Source organism: Misgurnus anguillicaudatus, chromosome 5 (assembly GCF_027580225.2).
Source record: "Misgurnus anguillicaudatus chromosome 5, ASM2758022v2, whole genome shotgun sequence".
NCBI lineage: Eukaryota > Metazoa > Chordata > Actinopteri > Cypriniformes > Cobitidae > Misgurnus > Misgurnus anguillicaudatus.
In genome coordinates this window covers 36,876,378-36,895,139 of record NC_073341.2, presented here as the reverse complement: position 1 = coordinate 36,895,139, position 18,762 = coordinate 36,876,378, and the positions used below count along the sequence as shown (strand labels likewise).

General features: G+C 36.5%; 1 protein-coding gene across 7 annotated transcripts in view; it reads right to left on the bottom strand.

Annotated features, from left to right (window-relative positions):
• Positions 1-11,934, bottom strand: part of LOC129415018 (NLR family CARD domain-containing protein 3) — a 57,915-nt gene extending 45,981 nt beyond the window's left edge. For 2 of the 7 annotated variants that reach the window (XM_073868122.1, XM_073868116.1), the window contains exons 1-4: positions 11,781-11,934; positions 10,114-10,241; positions 9,914-10,024; positions 9,702-9,812 (exon numbers count right to left, since the gene is read on the bottom strand). In XM_073868122.1, the coding sequence (XP_073724223.1) occupies positions 9,702-9,812; positions 9,914-10,024; positions 10,114-10,220 (329 nt within the window). In that variant the 5' untranslated portion in view covers positions 10,221-10,241; positions 11,781-11,934. Of the gene's footprint in view, positions 1-100; positions 2,985-3,586; positions 3,634-3,772; positions 3,947-4,850; positions 5,025-7,145; positions 9,055-9,494; positions 9,606-9,701; positions 9,813-9,913; positions 10,025-10,113; positions 10,242-11,780 lie in introns of those variants that run through there. The other 5 variants (XR_012369739.1, XM_073868118.1, XM_073868121.1 and 2 more) reach the window with 5 other exon arrangements.
• Between the last annotated feature and the right edge of the window lie 6,828 nt (positions 11,935-18,762).

The window sequence follows — 18,762 nt, the reverse complement described above, 5'->3', positions numbered from 1 at the left end:
ATTGCTGTAATCAAACAAAACTGTCTGCAGGTTTCGTTACCACTCAGGGCTAGAGTTATACACTTTTAAATACATACTTTAAAAAAAAACATAAAAAAGCGCCCATTTATTTATGTGTTTATTAGAGGACTGACAACACATACAACAATGTTTAGCACTTTCAACAGTGTTTTATGTAATTTCCAAGGGTTTCCTGTAAAATAATATCAAACTTTTGTATGTACATCTCTGCATGTGACTATGGGAAGCTTTTGAAATTGTGTAGGCCAAATCCAGACGGAAATACCCAAAAAAGCCTCAGAGTAAGATGAAGAATCTTAAAACTGTCTCAATAAATATATGAAATCATGGCAGATAATCTCTGTCACAAGCATAAAATATTCCTTAACAACATTTTGCAGTTTCAGATTCAAAATTCGACAAGAGATGTATCAGAGATATATATTTTCCTTTTATTTATTTTTGACCTTTTTGTTCAAGTTATACATATCTCTTTAAATGCATTTCTAAGCAGTGAATTTATTTTCTCAAACATACATTGTTAAAAATCCTGTAACGACACAAATACATTTCTTTTTATTATGATTTTGGGGAGGGACTTTTGCAGAGACGTAAAACTATCTCTGCATCTTTAGGAGGAGTTAATTCAATGATTTGGTACGGTTTTCTGCAAAAACATCTTGATTTAAAGCACTTTCTGTAAACAAGCCATATCTGACATGTACATTGTGATCCATTCATAATTTAGCAGTTAAACTTCCAAGTCATTGCTTACGATAGTTGTATTTCGGGCAGTTGTGAAATGCATGAGGATTAATGCAGATAAAGTCCTGATATAAGGATACCTTATAAAACAGTTAATACGTATTTTCTAGACAACTTTGCCAAAAAGTTCTTTGTGAGTAGTACTTAAACAACTAGTGTAACTTATAAAGCTTAAGCAGTTTTAAAGTTCAAGCAGTGATTATCTAACAGGAAACACAAATACCTTGTATATAATACATGTAGACAGAAAACCATTTACAAACGGAAAAAAAGTAAAAGAGACGCTTAGGTCCACCTAAAAGCTGCAGTACTATCCTCATATATCTAAAATGTGACTGATTACAAATGTCCACTATTGACCTCTATTTTCTAGAGAAAGAGAAGATTCACTCAGATCTGATTCACTTGCTACAAAAAAAAATGTAATCTTTGAGTGGACAGCTAATCGGTTTTTGATTCGATTTAAAAAAGATTTCTTCTCAACTTAGAATAATCAAATTGATTCGATTCACTTTACAAGGTAAATTAATTCAATTTCGATTAAATTTAAAACAAATATTCTACTAAATGTGATGCACTTAGCAGCAATTCATTATAAGAATTCAATTCAGAAAAAGTTTAAAAACACTCTTTGCCTTAATGTGGAGTCAAAAACAAATAGTGATAAATTATAAACTTTTTACGGCACACTTTTCATTGTGATCCCTATAGTGAAGCATTTATACAGAAAGTGTACATATAGTGAAGCATTTATACAGAAAGTGTACAATCTAAATTATAACTTCTGTTCATGTTAAAATAATTCATGATTTAGTTGTTAGTGATTATACTATATATTATACCACGTGTCTGTTGAATGCTGTATTCTGATTGGTTGAGAAATGTTCCGTGGGTATGCATTCATTTCTGATAACCGCGCACCCAACTTGTCAAATGTCTTAAAAATAGGCACCAAAGCAATGTTTGTGGTAACCGTGGTATAAGAGGAATAATTGACTTCGTGTTGTGTCGCATTACCACCTTGGGTGTGCATTATTTTCTTATAATTCAATGGCCCTTTGTCAATTATTCCTTACATATAATATATACTTTAATAAGTGTGAAACTAGAACTCCACTTTAAAAAACAAAATCATGATAATTTACTCACCCCCATGTCATCCAAGATGTTTATGTCTTTCTTTATTCAGACGAGAATAAATAATTTTTTTTGAGGAAAACATTCCAGGATTTTCTCCATAAAGAGGACTTCAGTGGACCTTAAAGGACAAGTTCGGTATTTTACACTTAAAGCCCTGTTTTGACTGAAATTTGGACATATGACGCTGGCCCGAGAATTTTCCGTTTTTGTTGTCACCCCACCACCTCTACAATGTGTGTATAGGTGCACTAGAACAATCCTTCCTAAAATGCATTAAACGTTCGTTTACAAAGACGTGAAACTCACCGAGTGGTCAGGGGTGTTCACTGATATGCTCAAACAAAAATCGCTGCAAAAGATGCTTTCCAACTCATGGAACAATCTTAAATGTTATTTTTTTAATCGGCAGGATTTGTAATCGATGGATCAAGAAAACCAGTGAAATGTCACACCCCTAGTGAATTAATTCACAAGTGAATACATTATTCAAATCTAGTGTTTTCACAACAGCTGCTTTATACAACATATCATTCTCTCTCTTCTGTTAATAATGCAGGCTGTTCAATCTAACAGAGACACTGAACCATAAACGGCAAACCCAGCGTAGAGGTCTTCAGTGAATGTGGTGTGAAATGTGTGTATGTCTGTGCGTGTGTTTGTGTCAGAGATGGCGTAAAAGGACAGAATGCCGGCCGGCTTATCCAGATACACTCCGACTCTGTCACACTTTGACGGGACATGTATGTCTGGGTTTTTATTATCGTGCCAAGCAGTAAATCTGTCAAAAGCACAGAAAACACTCCAGGACTTATCATTCCATCCAAATCTACAGTCACTTCCTCCTTTCTTTCTAATTCCTCTATATGTGACTGCTATGTAAGCCCCTACAGTCCATTTAACCTCCCAGTAACAGCGTCCAGACAGACACTCTTTACACATAACCTGCTCCTGGTCCTCAAATCTGTTTTCATGTTTAGGATACGACTGATCCTCTTCTACGCGTTCTACCATTCTCCCCCTCTCAGACAGAACAAGACGAGTGTTTGCTGTGTCTGGATCCAGTGTAAGATGAATATTATCTACAAACAAAAAACAACAAATCTATATTAGACGGCTCTGTGGAATACTTAATTCTGATTGGTCAATAGCATTTTTCAAATTACATTGAAATATTTTGTCAATTTAATATGAATTAAGTGGCATAATTATGAAAACAGAATACTCCCGATTTAAATTCTGTGTTAAGGGAAACAGCAACCATATGAACAGATAAACTGCAGGCTTTTCTCAGTAAATTATTGTAATATGAGATAATTTACCTAAAATATAACGCAACTGATTAAAAAAATAAAGGAATTTACCAACAGTCCTATTGTTTGTACAATTATCACTAAACTGTACAATTTAACAACTCATGCTCATTTTATGGATTTACACATTTACTTATATAGATTTATTAACAAGTAACTCTGTAGCAATTAGTATAATAACAGTCAGTTGGTATAGTTTGTAAAAACTACAACCCTTCAGGTGTTATAAAAGACCTTGTTTGGCACCTTGTGTTTTTTTGTAATAATAGTGAGCTGACAGTCTGTACATCATTGCTAATATCATATAAAACATTCTTATGTATATAAATGTTAATGTGTAAGAACATTTATAAGAGAGAAAGAGAACCTACATTTTCGTAGTCCTGGTGTGATCCTGCAATGTCCTGCATGATCTAAACTACAGAGATACAACAAAAATAAATAAATGCCTTGTACTCTTCTAACACATTATTTTTTTAACAATACATACTTGTTTAAACCACAATGCTTATGTAAATAATATGAAATAAATGTGTCATAATTAAAATACAACATACTTGAGTTTGTCTAGTGTGTAGTGTGGATCATTGAGTCTTTCAGAGAGCATCTTTACTCCTGAGGCTCCCGGGTTGTTGTAGCTCAGATCCAGCTCTCTCAGGTGTGAGGGATTTAAACTCAAAGCTGAAGCCAAATAACGACATCCTTCATCTGTCACCATACAGCCAGATAATCTACATAGAGAGAGTCCGTCATCAAATAGGGATTAGACATAGTGCCAGTGCAACTGGCTTTTAATGGGGATGAGAGCTGAGACTCTCATTGGTTTATTGCATTTTACGCACAAAACACACCCATTACTCATTAAAAAAATATGAACAACCCTTTTCGACCGTGCGATTGGCGCACAAACAATTTTTCCCGTTGTTAAATTAGCAAAAGTGGAATCGGACACACCCGTTTAGACCGTGCGTTTTAGACAATGTGCTTAGATCGTTAAAATAGTGCCCAGTATGTTTGGATGCCTCTTAGACCTATAGCGCTGAAATAATCACAGCACTGCTACTTCTGTGCTGCTCACACATGCAGGGTGATTGCTGTAACCTGTTAACATTAGCGCTTAAAGATTAGTGCTGCAAACACACAGTTCACGTATGCATTGTGGGAAACTGAACTTAGCAGTTATGTGTCTAAACTGGTGAATGTAGAATCTATTTACATAAATATCTATGCTCCGAGGTGGTGCAAAAGAGTGACTAATTTGCATATTCATATCTATGGTCCCAGGCCAGCTATTAATTTGTATATTGAAAGATCGGCATATACTAAAGGTAAGGGTGTAGAGTTACATTCAAGCTGTTTTAAAACATGAAGAAAATACTGACAGGTAAAACTTTTATATATGCTATTATAATGCTCAAAGATGCATTTAAATATAATAATATACTTGACTAAAGGGAGACCTTAATACAGTATTACACTGAAAAATGCCCTTGTTCCATAATGGTAAAATATACATGCAGTCTATGTAAACAATTTAAAATCATACAGCTGCAAACAAAATACACAATGCTAAGCTCTCAACAGCATACAGGATGTCAGAGCTCGGCTATAACATTTTATGATACTTTTGCACACCTCAGTATCTCCAATCTACAGTTTGGACTCTTGAGTCCTTCACAGAGGATCTTCACTCCTGAATCCTGCAGGTCATTGTTACTCAGGTCCAGCTCTTTCAGGAGGGAATCTGAAGACTGTAGAGCTGAAGCCACAATTTCACAACACTGATCAGTGAGATCACAACCAGCAAGACTGAAAAAGATAAAACAAAAACAGCTTTTTGAAGAGTTTTTTCAAGTTTGCAGAGTTAAACTCATTCACCGACAGCCTTTTTTTTTTTTAAAGTTGCCCTCCAGCTTTTTTGTAATTTTCATAAAAGTTTCACAGAATGCATTCCAGAAAACTGTTCTTGTAAAAACATATAATAAACTCTTAAATATGGGTATTTTTAGCAAAAAGCTGAAATAATTGCATTTTTGTGAAGGAATTTCGTTAGAGATCAGATTCAGAACGATTATCGAAAACATACACAGAGTTTAAAATAAGTAAAAAAAATTATAAATTTGGTAAGTGCTAGTTATCCATCTAGTGGATAATCGCGGTACAGATTAACATAGAACCTCATCAGAAACATGTTTTTTATGCAAATGTTTTTCTTAATTGACAAGGTAACTTGTCAATGGTGGGAAAAGAATTAACTTTATATGTATGTGTCCTGAAATAGAGTCATTATCATGATGGATAATAAATGACAAGCTGTGATGCCAAATATACTTGGCAAAACATTAATATACACATTAATATACAGTGGCAAGAAAATGTGAACCCCTAGAAATTGTTTTCTACAGTGATTTGCCATAAAATGTTTTCCGGTCCTCATCCAGGTCACAACAACAAACAAACACGATGCGCACAAGCCCACAAGACACAAACAATTCCATTTTCCCGTGTCTCTTTTGGAAACACCCACCAAACACTCACAGTGCTGGAGGAAAATGCAAGTGAGCACATGGACAAATTACTTTATTGAAAGCTTTTTCTTGTCAGAAGCTGGCAAACTGGAGTCCAATTAATGAAATGGGTTTAAATGTGTGGTTTAGTGCAACTTTGATTGATATTAAGACACTTAAGCTCTTCTGAACCATGCTCTTATAAAGATATCTGATCAAGAGATGTTGCACTCCATAAGGCTGAAAAGGGATACAAAACAATCTCAAAATGTTTAGACCTCCATCAGTCTACACTTAGACAAATTGTCTATAAATGGAGACAGTTAAATACTGTAGCTACCCTTCCTAGAACTCCTAAGACACCATGCAGAATACTCAATATAGTAAAGAAGAACCCACAGTATCAGCTAAACGCTTGAAGACATCATTGGAAATGGCACACATCTCTGTTCATGAGTCTACCATACGCAAGTCTTTAAACAGGCACGATGTATATGACAGTACACCACATAGGAAGCCGCTGCTCTCCCGAAAAACATTGCTGTGAGCATGAAGTTTGCAAAAGAGCACCTTGGCAAACCCCAGTGCTACTGGGAAAATATTTTATGGATTGATGAAACAAAAGTTTAATTTTTTTGGGAAAAATGTTATGGCGCAAAATGGGCACAGCTTACCAACATCAAAACATCATCCCCACAGTGAAGTATGGTGGAGGGAACATCATGATTTGGGCTTGCTTTGCTGCCTCATGGCCTGGACCACTTGCCATCATCAAGGGTAAAATGAATTATTAAGTAATTTAAGTGAAAAAAAAATCCTACAGGATAATGTCAGGGTGGCTGTCCACCAGTTGAAGCTCAGTAGAAGTTAGCTGATGCAACAGGACGATGACCTTAAGCATTGTAGTAAATCCACTACAGACTGGCTTAAGAAAAACAAAATGCGCCATTTGGAGTGGCTTAGTCAAATCCTGTGGAATGACCTCAAGAGTTAAAGTGGTTTTGTAAAGGGGAATGAGCAAAAATTGCTTCTGAACGATGTGCAGGTCTGATTCAGAAAGCGCTTCCTTGAAGTATTTGCTGCCAAATGAGGCTCAACAAGCTGTTAAATCCAAGGGCTCACTTACATTTTCCTCCAGCACTACGAATGTTCAATGGGGGTTCCCAAAAAGACACAAGAAACTAGAATTATTTGTGTGTTGTCACCTTATGCGCATTGTGTTTGTCTATTGTTGTGACCTAGATGAGGATCAGATCACATTTTATGGCAAATCACAGTAAAAAAACAGTTTATTCCTAGGGGTTCACATACTTTTTCTTGCCACTGTACATCAGCGTGTGTGAAAAGCACTGATAAAAGTATTGTTCCACCAAATATTATAATTAAAATCTAAACTTAAAATACTTTTTTAGTAGGTAAATACTCACAGAGCTTTTCGGCAGTTCATCACAGCTGGTAACAGCCTCCGTCTACCCTCCTGTGATGTGTTGTATTTTATAAGATCCAGCTCCTCCAGCACGTTCTCCGACACCCGAAGCATGTACGCTATTGTTGAGCAGTGTGATGCAGAGAGTTTATTTTCTGTGTATTTCATTGATTCCAGATATTCTTGAATTTCCCTGGATAAAGTCTGATCGTTCATTTCCAGCAGACAGAGGAACAGATTGATGGACCTGCTGGCTGAAATATCATGCTCGTTTTTGATTTTGTCTTTGATGTGAGCAGTAATTTTCTGGATGCTCTCTGAACTGCTCTCTGTGTGCATCAGTAGATCTTGTAAGAGTCTCTGATTGGACTCCAGCGAGATACCCAACAGAAATCTGAGGAAAAGATCCAGATGTCCGTTCTCACTTTGAAGGGCGGAGTCAATCACCCCCTTATGGAGATTAGCAAGTAAATCAAACTCTTTCAGAGCCCCAGAAGTTTTATTTATAAAGCAGTAAAAAACATAGAATGCAGCGAGAAACTCTTGAAAGCTCAGATGTATGAAGCAGTAGATTTTCCTCTGATAAATCACAGATTCCTCCTTAATAATTTCAGTACAGATCCCAGAAAACACTGCGGCGTCAGTGATGTCTATCCCACATTCACTCAGCTCCTCCTCATAAAACATCACATTGCCCTTCATCAGCTGTTTATAAGCTAGTTCGGCCAGTTTTACAAATACCTCTCTATTGAACTGCAGAAGTTTTGCTGAATCTCTCACTTCTTTCATTTCATACTTCTGATTACTCATATTTATCTGAATGAGCAGGAAGTGTATGTACATTTCAGTGAGAGTTTTAGGGATTTGTGCACTGTGATCTTGTTTCAGGATGTTTTGAAGCACAGTAGATGAGATCCAGCAGAAGACTGGTATGTGACACATGATGTGAAGGCTTCTTGCTCCTTTAATGTGTGAGATAATTTTGTTGGCTTGAAGTTCATCACTGATTCTCTTCCTGAAATATTCCTCTTTCTGAGGATCATTGAATCCCTGGATTTCTGTCACACGGTTGATGTATTCAGAAGGGATCTGATTGGCTGCTGCTGGTCTGGAGGTGATCCAGATGTGAGCAGAGGGAAGCAGATCTCCTTTGATCAGATTTGACATCAACACACCAACTGATGACATCTGTGTCACTTCAGAAACATTTTCACTGTCTTTAAACTTCAGTGTAATTCTGCTTTCATCCAGACCATCTAAGATAATAACAACTTTACACTCATCATACATCTTTGAGTCCAGATCCTGAAGTTTAGGATGAAAGACAAGCAGAAGTTTGTGAAGACTGTACTGATCATCTTTTATTAAGTTCATCTCTCGAAATGAAAGCACAAACATGAAATCTACATCCTGATTGGCCAACCCCTCTGCCCAATCCAGAATAAACTTCTGCACAGAGACCGTTTTGCCAATTCCAGCGATGCCTTTAGTAAGAACAGTCTTTATCTTTTTATTTGGCTCTTCCCCACATCCTGGTTTAGGTAAGAGTTTAAAGATGTCATTACAGTTGATTGGAGTGTTTTGACGTGTTTTGTAACTTTTCTCCATGTGTAAAACTTCATGTTCCTCATTCACTCCTTCACTCTCTCCCTCTATGATGTAAAGTTGTGTGTAAATTCTGTTCAAGAGGGTTTTGTTCTCTTGTTGTTTGATTCCCTCAAATAAACTCTCATACTTGTTCCTCATGCTGGTTTTGTGTTTGTCTTTGATACTCGCAAGAACATCTGGTTGGTGGGAATCTAGTTGGTGCAGGTCTCCAGTCTTCTCCAACTGGGTTAGGTCCATATCACGCTGAGCAGAACCAGTAAACCTTGAGTAAACCTGGATCTGATTACTTCCCTTACCACTGAAAAATGTAAAGTACAATAATGTGTAAAACAGGTGTAGAAACCCCGCCCCCTGGATGTCGTGTTCTGCAGTGAGGACCATGTCGGTTTCCCGGACAGAGATTAGACTAGTCCTAGACTAAAATAAATGTAAGAGCTGTCCAAACTTAAATAAACTTGCACTGACATATCTTAAAATACATCAGTTTTTTTTGTTTTACCTCAAAATGCACATGTCATGTTTTTAGTAAGGCATGTTTGTTAAAACTAGTTATATTTCATATTTAAACTAAGGCTTAGTCCTGACTTAAGCTAATCCCTGTCCGGGAAACCACCCCTATATGTGTTTTCTTACATGAAACAAAAAATGGAACATAAAATATAATCCTTTCTTACAACATCATTAACATAGCTATGTAAATGGATTAACTCAGTTTGTACATTAAATCTCATATCCTACCTGGGGTCAAAGGTCACTGCTCCTCCACTGAATTGAGGAGGTTGATACATGGAGTCTGTACTCTTCAAAGATACACAGCTGGGTCCTGGAGATGGTGCTTTAATCTGCTTTCTGAAAATATAAAAAACCATGACGTGAAACGCTAGAGTTCATTTATTTATTTAATTTGGTTAACGCAAAGTTTAACAAATGTAGTGGTGCTTTTACCTGGGGTCAGAGGTCATTGATCCATTACTGAATTGAGGAGGTTGGTACATGGAGTCCGTACTCTTCAAAGATACACAGCTGGGTTCTGGAGATGGGGCTTTAATCTGCTTTCTGAAAATATGAAAAAAAAAACATGACGTGAAACGCTAGAGTTAATTTTTTTACTTAATTTGGTTAATGCAAAGTTTAACAGATGTAGTGGTTTCTTTTACATGGGGTCAGAGGTCATTGATCCATCACTGAATTGAGGAGGTTGATACATGGAGTCTGTACTCTTCAAAGATACACAGCTGGGTTCTGGAGATGGGGCTTTAATCTGCTTTCTGAAAATATAAAAAAATATGACGTGAAACGCTGGAGTTCATTTTTTTTTGTTAATGCAAAGTTTAACAGATGTAGTGGTTTGTTTTACCTGGGGCTGGAGGTCATCGATCCATCGCTTAATTCAGGGGTTTGGTAAATGGAATCGGTACTGAGTTCTGGAGATGAAGATCTCTTTCTCCTCTTTATCACTTCCATAGCTCTTAGATATTAATAGGGCTGCACAGAAACAAGTAATACACAGATCATGTATAAAGTGCGTAACAATGTGTGCTGTACTCAACAATGAGCTTAAATAGCAGCTAATACATATTAAAGATTCAAAATAAATCATTGGATTTAGTTTTGAAGAGTATTTATGATCTTGCATTATATAAAGATTAAATGCTGAACAAAATCAGCATCTGTTTCAAATGCTGGGTTGTTTCAAAACCTTGTTGGGTAAAAATCAGAATAAAACATTCAACAGCCCCGTGGTATAAATAACCATAATGTGTTATCTCATGGACATCATACTGATGTTCAGTATGCACTATTATTACATTAGAATAGATACATCAACGCTTTTATTTTGTTTCTTTTTTTAAGAACACAGCTAATAATTAGTTACAGCGGTGCCATCTACAGGCACTATAATGAATAACAGTGTGTTACATAGACGGGTGGCTCGGCGACGTCACTAACTGGTTGCGCGCGCAACCGAGAGGCAGAACGAAGAGACGTGCATTGTGTTGTATGCTAGTAGCGGTGTCTGTAAGTCAAAATGCCAAGGAATTGTTGCGTGGAAAATAGTACCAACAGAGTCAGTGCTGGGTGCCTGATGTTAACATACCAGTAGATGCGACTATTACGTTACTAGCATTAAAATTATAACATTATAATTCATACATGTATCACAGTAACACTGCAAAAATAAAGACAGAAAAACAGATCCAACTAAAATCAAGTTTTATTTATATACAAACAATAAAGAACGCTTCAATAATTAAGGTTGTTGCAGTAGCGGATCAGCTCACCCATCGGGCATTCTGCCTCCTGGATGCGCGCGCACCCTGCAATGTTTGTAAACTTGCAACCCGTCTATAACATTCGGTGCATAAAGTCTGCAGGTTTATAAGCATTTAACAGTTTTTTCCTCAAGCACAAGTGCATAAAATAGAGAGATTGCAGAGAAAATATGCAGAGAAATTAAAATGGAAGTAAAAACCAAAAAATACGTCTTGATGAAGTATGCAGCCTGCTGTGACGCAGAAGGGAAACAGCAGTTCTGCAGCACAACAACCCTTTTAAAAAACAACTTTGTTTTTCCCAAGTATAAAGATACATACATTTGGAAAAAGAAAGTTTATAATAAATCATGACACATGCACAATGTTTAAAGATATACTATTTATCGTGTACATAAAAGAATCATAACTGCAAGATCGGTGCGATCACGCGCTTCAGACCATTTCAAAAGATGTTAACAACACTGGTCCAGAAACAATTCCTGATTTTTTATTTATTTCACAAATATATCATTATCTTTAAGATGTTTGTTTAACTTTTTGACTCGGTTCTATAATTCTGTTGGTTGTATTTTATCCCAACGTTTATCTAGTCTTAAAAAACTGAAACAAGAAGTGCTTCTGGACCAGTGTTGTTTACATCTTTTGAAATGGTCTATACGTAAATAACGTTACTTCGCTTCAGTTAAATTTACTCAATTGTCTAATCAAACGTAGAAATTACCTGGCTGATAACGAAAAATTTACTTACTTTTAAAAAAGTATCATACTATTTCGTCCTCCAGCCGTACCTTCTTCAAAACACATTCGCTTTTAACTTTACTTTCACTTTCGGGCGACGTCATTAACTGGTTGCGCGCGCAACCGAGAGGCAGAAAGAAGAGACGTGCATTGTGTTGTAGGCTAGTAGCTGTGTCTGTAATTCAAAATGCCAAGGAGTGAGAGACAGCAAGCGCAAAATGCGGCAGCGGCATCTCGTAGCGGCACTTCCGGCGTCAACTCCAGCAGCCAGTGACGTTCTCCGGCATTTCGGAGCGGCATCTCGCGCAGCCAGTGAATTTCTTTCGCAGTGTGGCTGTTGTTAGCAACTTCCGCGGGCCAATTACATAATTTCACTTTAAAACTACATTTGAACTTTCATTTTATCATGAAATTTGTTAATATAGTAGTAGTATTAATCTCCAGCAGCCATGGACTTTTATCCGGCAGTCCGTGACTTTCTCCAGCAGATGTCGCTCTCTCTGTCTGTGTGTGGATATATATATATATATATATATATATATATATATATATATATATATAAATATGGATATGCAACATAATGAAACGTTTTTATAGTAAAAATTAAAGGATTGCAGTAATGAAGACACCCTTCAGCTCTTGCTGTTGTTCACTGTTTATTAAATAAGGTTTAATTTGTAGCCTAATTGTGTACAAAATATAAAGCATGTATAAAGCATGAATCGCTGCTCATCAATTCTGGCAAAAATATGTAGTTCCTTTAATCTACAAGTTCACAGCATAACTTTTCAAAGTCCTTTCATTTTCTTAAAGACAAACGTAAAAAGTTTGGCTGGAGAACTTTTATTCATCCTTCCAGCTGAGCAGCTTGGGTGATCGAAAGGATGTCTGCCAGCCAGGGATCGGGTAGAAAAGAATATCGGTGGGTAGGGGAGATGATGCAAAAATGTTTTAAAGCGAAATGCAAATGAACCTGACATTCTAATGTAATGTTAATGCAATGTTACACTGTTTAATTATAAATAATAAAATATAACAAATAAATATAATTAAATGTGTTTTATTAAAAATTTCTCTATTTCACTTTGCGGTTGTAGCCTGAAAAATGGGTCAGCTAAACTTTCAAAACCTGTAGGCCGAACAATTATATTTTATTACATCAAATCAACATATAAATATTAAAAATATAAGAAAACAGTTAAATGCGTACATGGGTTATTTTGTGTCCCAAGCGAATAACCAAAAAGTGGGCCAATTTATGCCAAATTGCATAATTTATGTGTGTTATGTGTGGTCGCATTTGCTCCTAAAATCGAATTGGCGCGAGTTCAAATTTTGGAAGCCTTTGTGCTAATGCAAATATTTTTTGTGGTGCCACCTGTTTTAATTTCTTTACGAAACAATCACATATAAGCCTACTGTGGAACAATGACAGAGACCAATAATGCTTTACACGGATGACTCAGTTTCGTGCTGTTTCAAATGCGATCGTCAAAAACACACTGACAAACCCTTAAAATAAATGTCTGTAAACGTAATGAGGTTGAATATATATATATATATATATATATTAGTAAAATGTACTTTTAAAATATTAAAAATAGTGATATTAAATTATATTCATTTATTTCATAACCCTCAAAAGATTTGTACTTTCATTTTTAATTTAGTTTTGTTATGCAACACTTAAAAAATAATGTTTTTGTATAATATGTTTTTTATTTGATTATTTTAAAAAATATTATTATGAATTCAGTTTATTAAACATGCCGTTTGAGACGTGAAATGTAATTAACCAATAAGTAAAATTAAAAGTTAAAATTCTGAATCTAGAAATTAAAAAAACAAACTAAAACAGAAAAATGGAATTTGTGAAAATAAAAACTGAATTTAAAACAATGATTTAAATCATCATTTAAAATAAAAGTTAAAACATTTTTAGGGCCCCATGAATCTACACATTTTAAGTACATAAAAATAATTTAAGATCAAATTTGAATGTTCAAGCTTTTAATCTTCAGGATGATGAAGTTAGCGTGCTCTTATAATTTTCAATGGATGATCCAAAATTTTGCTAATGCTCCTAACATTTACATTTGGGAGCAGCACCAATATACTAAACAGTAAATCTCGAGGCATGATAGTGCAGCAGCCTGTATATCAATACACAAAACAGAATAACTTTCTCTGATGTAGTGCAGCAACAGAATGTTTTAGGCCGGCGAGCGGCGACAGTTGCTAAACAGCCACGGCTGCGAAGTTATCTGGCTGCTGGATATACAGCTCGGATTCATATTAACTTAGGCCTACTCATATTAACCGAATAACAGCTTATATTCATATGTTATAGCATTTATTAAAGCATGTGATTTATAAGTTTGATTTAGTCTGCAACTAACTGTGATTGATTGAATCAGAAAGTGTAGTAATTCAGCACACACACTCAAAAAAATGATTCATTGGATTAACTCACTAAAATTGTGGGCAGGATTTCCATCCAATATGAATGTGTACCCCTAACTCATAAAAAACTGCTTCACACAACAAAAATATATTGAGTTAGTCCAACTCAATTTAAAGTAAATGGCAATACTCAATTAGTTGCCTCAACTCAATTTAGTGTAGTCTGAATAACTCAATTTAACATAGTTTGAGTAACACAATGTAGTGTAGTCTGAATAACTCAATTCTTTTATTTTATATAAAACGTTTTTGTATCATACTAATTAGCATAAGCACATGTTAGCATGCTAATAATAATAACATATGATACTTTGGATGAGCATGTGAGAAGAGACTGATCTTCAAACAGGCATTAACACAGTTAGTGCTCATTGAGAGATATATGGGACATCCACAACCTAACCACAAGCGCCACTCTTCTGCACGATGGTAACCAAACAATTAAAAAATATATAACACAAATGCTTCTAAATCAATAAGATAAACGGACATTAAACAATATTAAGTCTTTCTTTTTACCTAAAACTGCATAAAATAACACTAAATTAACAAAATTACTCTCCAAAAGCAGTTGCATGCAAAGCATGCTGGGAAATTCTTTTTCCAGAACCCAAACTCAAACTAATTGTGTTAACGCAATTAAAAAGAAATCAATAAATTATAGTACATATTCTTTTTGTGTTAGACTAATTAAATATATATACTTTTTGCTCTTAATGAGGTATTTTTAATTCATTGAACATAATTTTAATGTGTCATCTCTAAGAAGGGCTTGAATCATTTTTTTGAGTGCACGCGCGTAGCGCATACACCTGCAGCGCTAACTTTCTCTGATGTACAGGCAACAGAAACTCACTTACAAATTTCATAATGAATGCTTACAAATGACAATATATAATATTGTATATTGCTAACAGTAACGGCTGATATCCCTGGCTGCTCGAGATGCCGCTGCGAGATGCCCCTGTAGAGTTAAAGCGGCCGGTTAAAGTCCCTGGCTGCTTTAAGATGCCGCTGTAGCGGCCGGTTAAAGTCATTGACTGCCCGACATGCCCCTATAGAGTAAGCGGCCGGTTAAAGTCACTGACTGCCCGAGATGCCGCTCTGAGATGCCCTTAAGAGTAAGCGGCTAGTTAAAGTCACTGACTGCCCGAGATGCCGCTCCGAGATGCCCCTATAGAGTCAAGCGGCCGGTTGCTAAAGTCACTGGCTACTCGAGAAGCCGCACGAGATGCCCCTGTAGGCTTCCAAATATATTTTGACCTCGCGCCAATTCGATTTTAGGAGCAAATGCGACCACACATAACACACATAAATTATGCAATTTGGCATAAATTGGCCCACTTTTTGGTTATTCGCTTGGGACACAAAATAATGTACGCATTTAACTGTTTTCTTATATTTTTAATAATTATATGTTGATTTGATGCAACAAAATACAATTGTTCGGCCCACAGGTTTTGAAAGTTTAGCTGACCCATTTTTTTAAACATTGTTTTTAAGTTAAAATTGGCCAGGCCAAGTAGGCTACAACCGCAAAGTGAAATAGAGACATTTTTAATAAAACACATTTAATTATATTTATTTGTTATATTTTATTATTTATAATTAAACAGTGTAACATTGCATTTACATTACATTAGAATGTCAGGTTCATTTGCCTTTCGCATCAAAACATTTCCTTTTATAAGTGTCTATCAACTGTCTCCCTATTTGGCCAATGCTCCTCTCATCATCTCCCCTACCCACCGATATTCTTTTCTACCCGATTCCTGGCTGGCAGACATCCTTTCGATCACCCAAGCTGCTCAGCTGGAAGGATGAATAAAAGTTCTCCAGCCAAACTTTTTACGTTAAACCTTATTTAATAAACAGTGAACAACAGCAAGAGCTGAAGGGTGTCTTCGTTACTGCAATCCTTTAATTTTTACTATAAAAACGTTTCATTATGTTGCATATCCATATTTATATATATATATATCCACACACAGACAGAGAGAGCGACATCTGCTGGAAAAAGTCACGGACTGCCGGATAAAAGTCCATGGCTGCTGGAGATTAATACTACTATATTAACAAATTTCATGATAAAATGAAAGTTCAAATGTAGTTTTAAAGTGAAATTATGTAATTGGCCCGCGGAAGTTGCTACCAACAGCCACACTGCGAAAGAAATTCTCTGGCTGCGCGAGATGCCACTACGAAATGCCGGAGAACGTCACTGGCTGCTGGAGTTGACGCCGGAAGTGCCGCTACGAGATGCCGCTGCCGCATTTTGCGCTTGTAGAGGAAGCGGCCGGTTAAAGTCATTGACTGCCCGAGATGCCCAGTTGCCCCTGTAGAGAAGCGGCTGGTTAAAGTCACTGGCTGCCCGAGATGCCCCTGTAGAGTAAGCGGCCGGTTAAAGTAACTGTCTGCTCGAAATGGCGCGCGAGATGCCCCTGTAGCGGCCGGTTAAAGTCATTGACTGCCCGAGATGCCCAGTTGCCCCTGTAGAGAAGCGGCTGGTTAAAGTCACTGGCTGCTCGAAATGCCCCTATAGCAGCCGGATAAAGTCCTTGAATGCCCGAGATGCCGCTACAAAATCCTACAATATATTAACAATTTCATGATAAATGCTTACAAATGGCAGTATATAATATTATTTTGTTTTTAAATGTAGTTTTAAAGTGAAATATTACATTGATTTATGTAACTGGCGAGCAAAAGTTGCTACAAACAGACACGGCTGCTACAAAAAAGCCTCTGGCTGCTCAAGATGCCGCTACAAAATGACACGAGATGACGCTGTACTGGCTGGTGCCGGAAAAAAGTCCCTGGCTGCTGGAGATGCCGCCGGAAGTGCCGTTGCGAGATGCCGCTGCCGCATTTTGCGCCAGCCCTTACTGCAAGGAGTTGTTGCGTGGAAAATAGTACCAACAGAGTCAGTGCTGGGTGCCAGATGTTAACATACCAGTAGATGCGACTATTACGTCACTAGCCTAACATTACGCTTCATAAGCGCATGTATCACAGTAACACTGCAAAAATAAAGACAGAAAAACAGATCCAACTAAAATCAAGTTTTATTTATATACAAACAATAAAGAACGCTTTAAGGTTGATGCAGTAGCGGATCAGCTCACCAAGCGGGCTTTCTGCCTCCTTGATGCGCGCGCACCCTGTAATGTTTGTAAACTTGGAACCCGTCTATTGTTGTTATCAGTTAAAGAGCAAATTGTAAGTTAAACCACACAGTCACTCAAAGTATAGAAAAATACTGTAGGAACTGGATTTTCTTTAAAATATAATTATAAATACACTAGTAAGGCTTTTGGAGTCATTTTTTGTAAGGAAATGTTAGTCCCGCCTCTAAAAACATGAGGGTCTGGCTGGGTGGAGCTCCACTCTCAAACAGGAAACACGTGACCTCCACTAGCGGGCAAGCGGAAATACGTCACCTCCACTTAAATTTATTGAGATGAAGATGGCGTCGCCAGGTTAAAGCAACAAAGCCGTTTCTCAATATGCGTTCTTGTCTGTACTTGCGTTCTTGTGGACTTGTAAAACGTCATCAGTCGCGGCCCAAGTACTGTTCCAATTCAAAGTTCGCATCAAGCCCAAGTTCACATAAAATCTCCGGTTGTGTTCTTGATCCGCCCATTTTATTGCTCTTTGCTCCCCTACAGGTTAGAAGCGTAATTGTTCATTACCACTGTCGTAAATACTGCAGCATAGCTGTCTCTAATTGGATTGTAGGTCTGCCGTAAAGCAAGTTTTTGTAGTTTTCACTCGAACTACAGGACCACTACCCGACGGTTGGAAACTTCTTTACTGCGGTTTTGGTCGATAGAGGGCTGCAAAGCGAATGTGAAAGTGCCATTCACCCTGTTTTGAGTGGATAAACCACTGAAACTTTTTTGGAAACGTTATTTTAAGGTAAAAAAAACTCTTTGGCGTTGCTTTAAATGGAGTAACTCTGAACCCAATTTTGTCCATTTTCAAACAGCCTTTAAAGTATATTTAGAATCTATACAATTTGTAAAGAACAAAAAAGCTAGAAAAACTGTTTCTCTTTTAAATGAGTTTAATATATGTTTGTGATGCCCTTTGTATTATTTATTTATTTTATTTTTGTAAGGTATGTGATATGTGAAAAAATGTGATGTTATGCACTTGCCCTTTTGTATAATTTCTGAATTTCAAAGATTCAATAAACTTCAACATTCAAAAAAAAAAAAATGAAGATGGCGTTGCTAGTGATGGGAGAAATTAAGCTTTTCGAAGCTTCGAATCAATCGAACCAAGTGCTTCTAAAATTGATTCAGTTTTTTGAAGCAGTTCAAAACACCACACACACTGGCGACCCCTTCTGGTCAAAATAGTGTAAAAGCATATTTGTCCAAACATTTTACACTTTTTTTAACAAAATAATAGCAAGATTTTGATTAAAATGTTAAAAAAATATTTAACTTAATTAAGACATAGTTAAAAATCTATTATGTGATTTAGTTTTATTTAGGGCAAACAAATCATTAAAACTAACTACC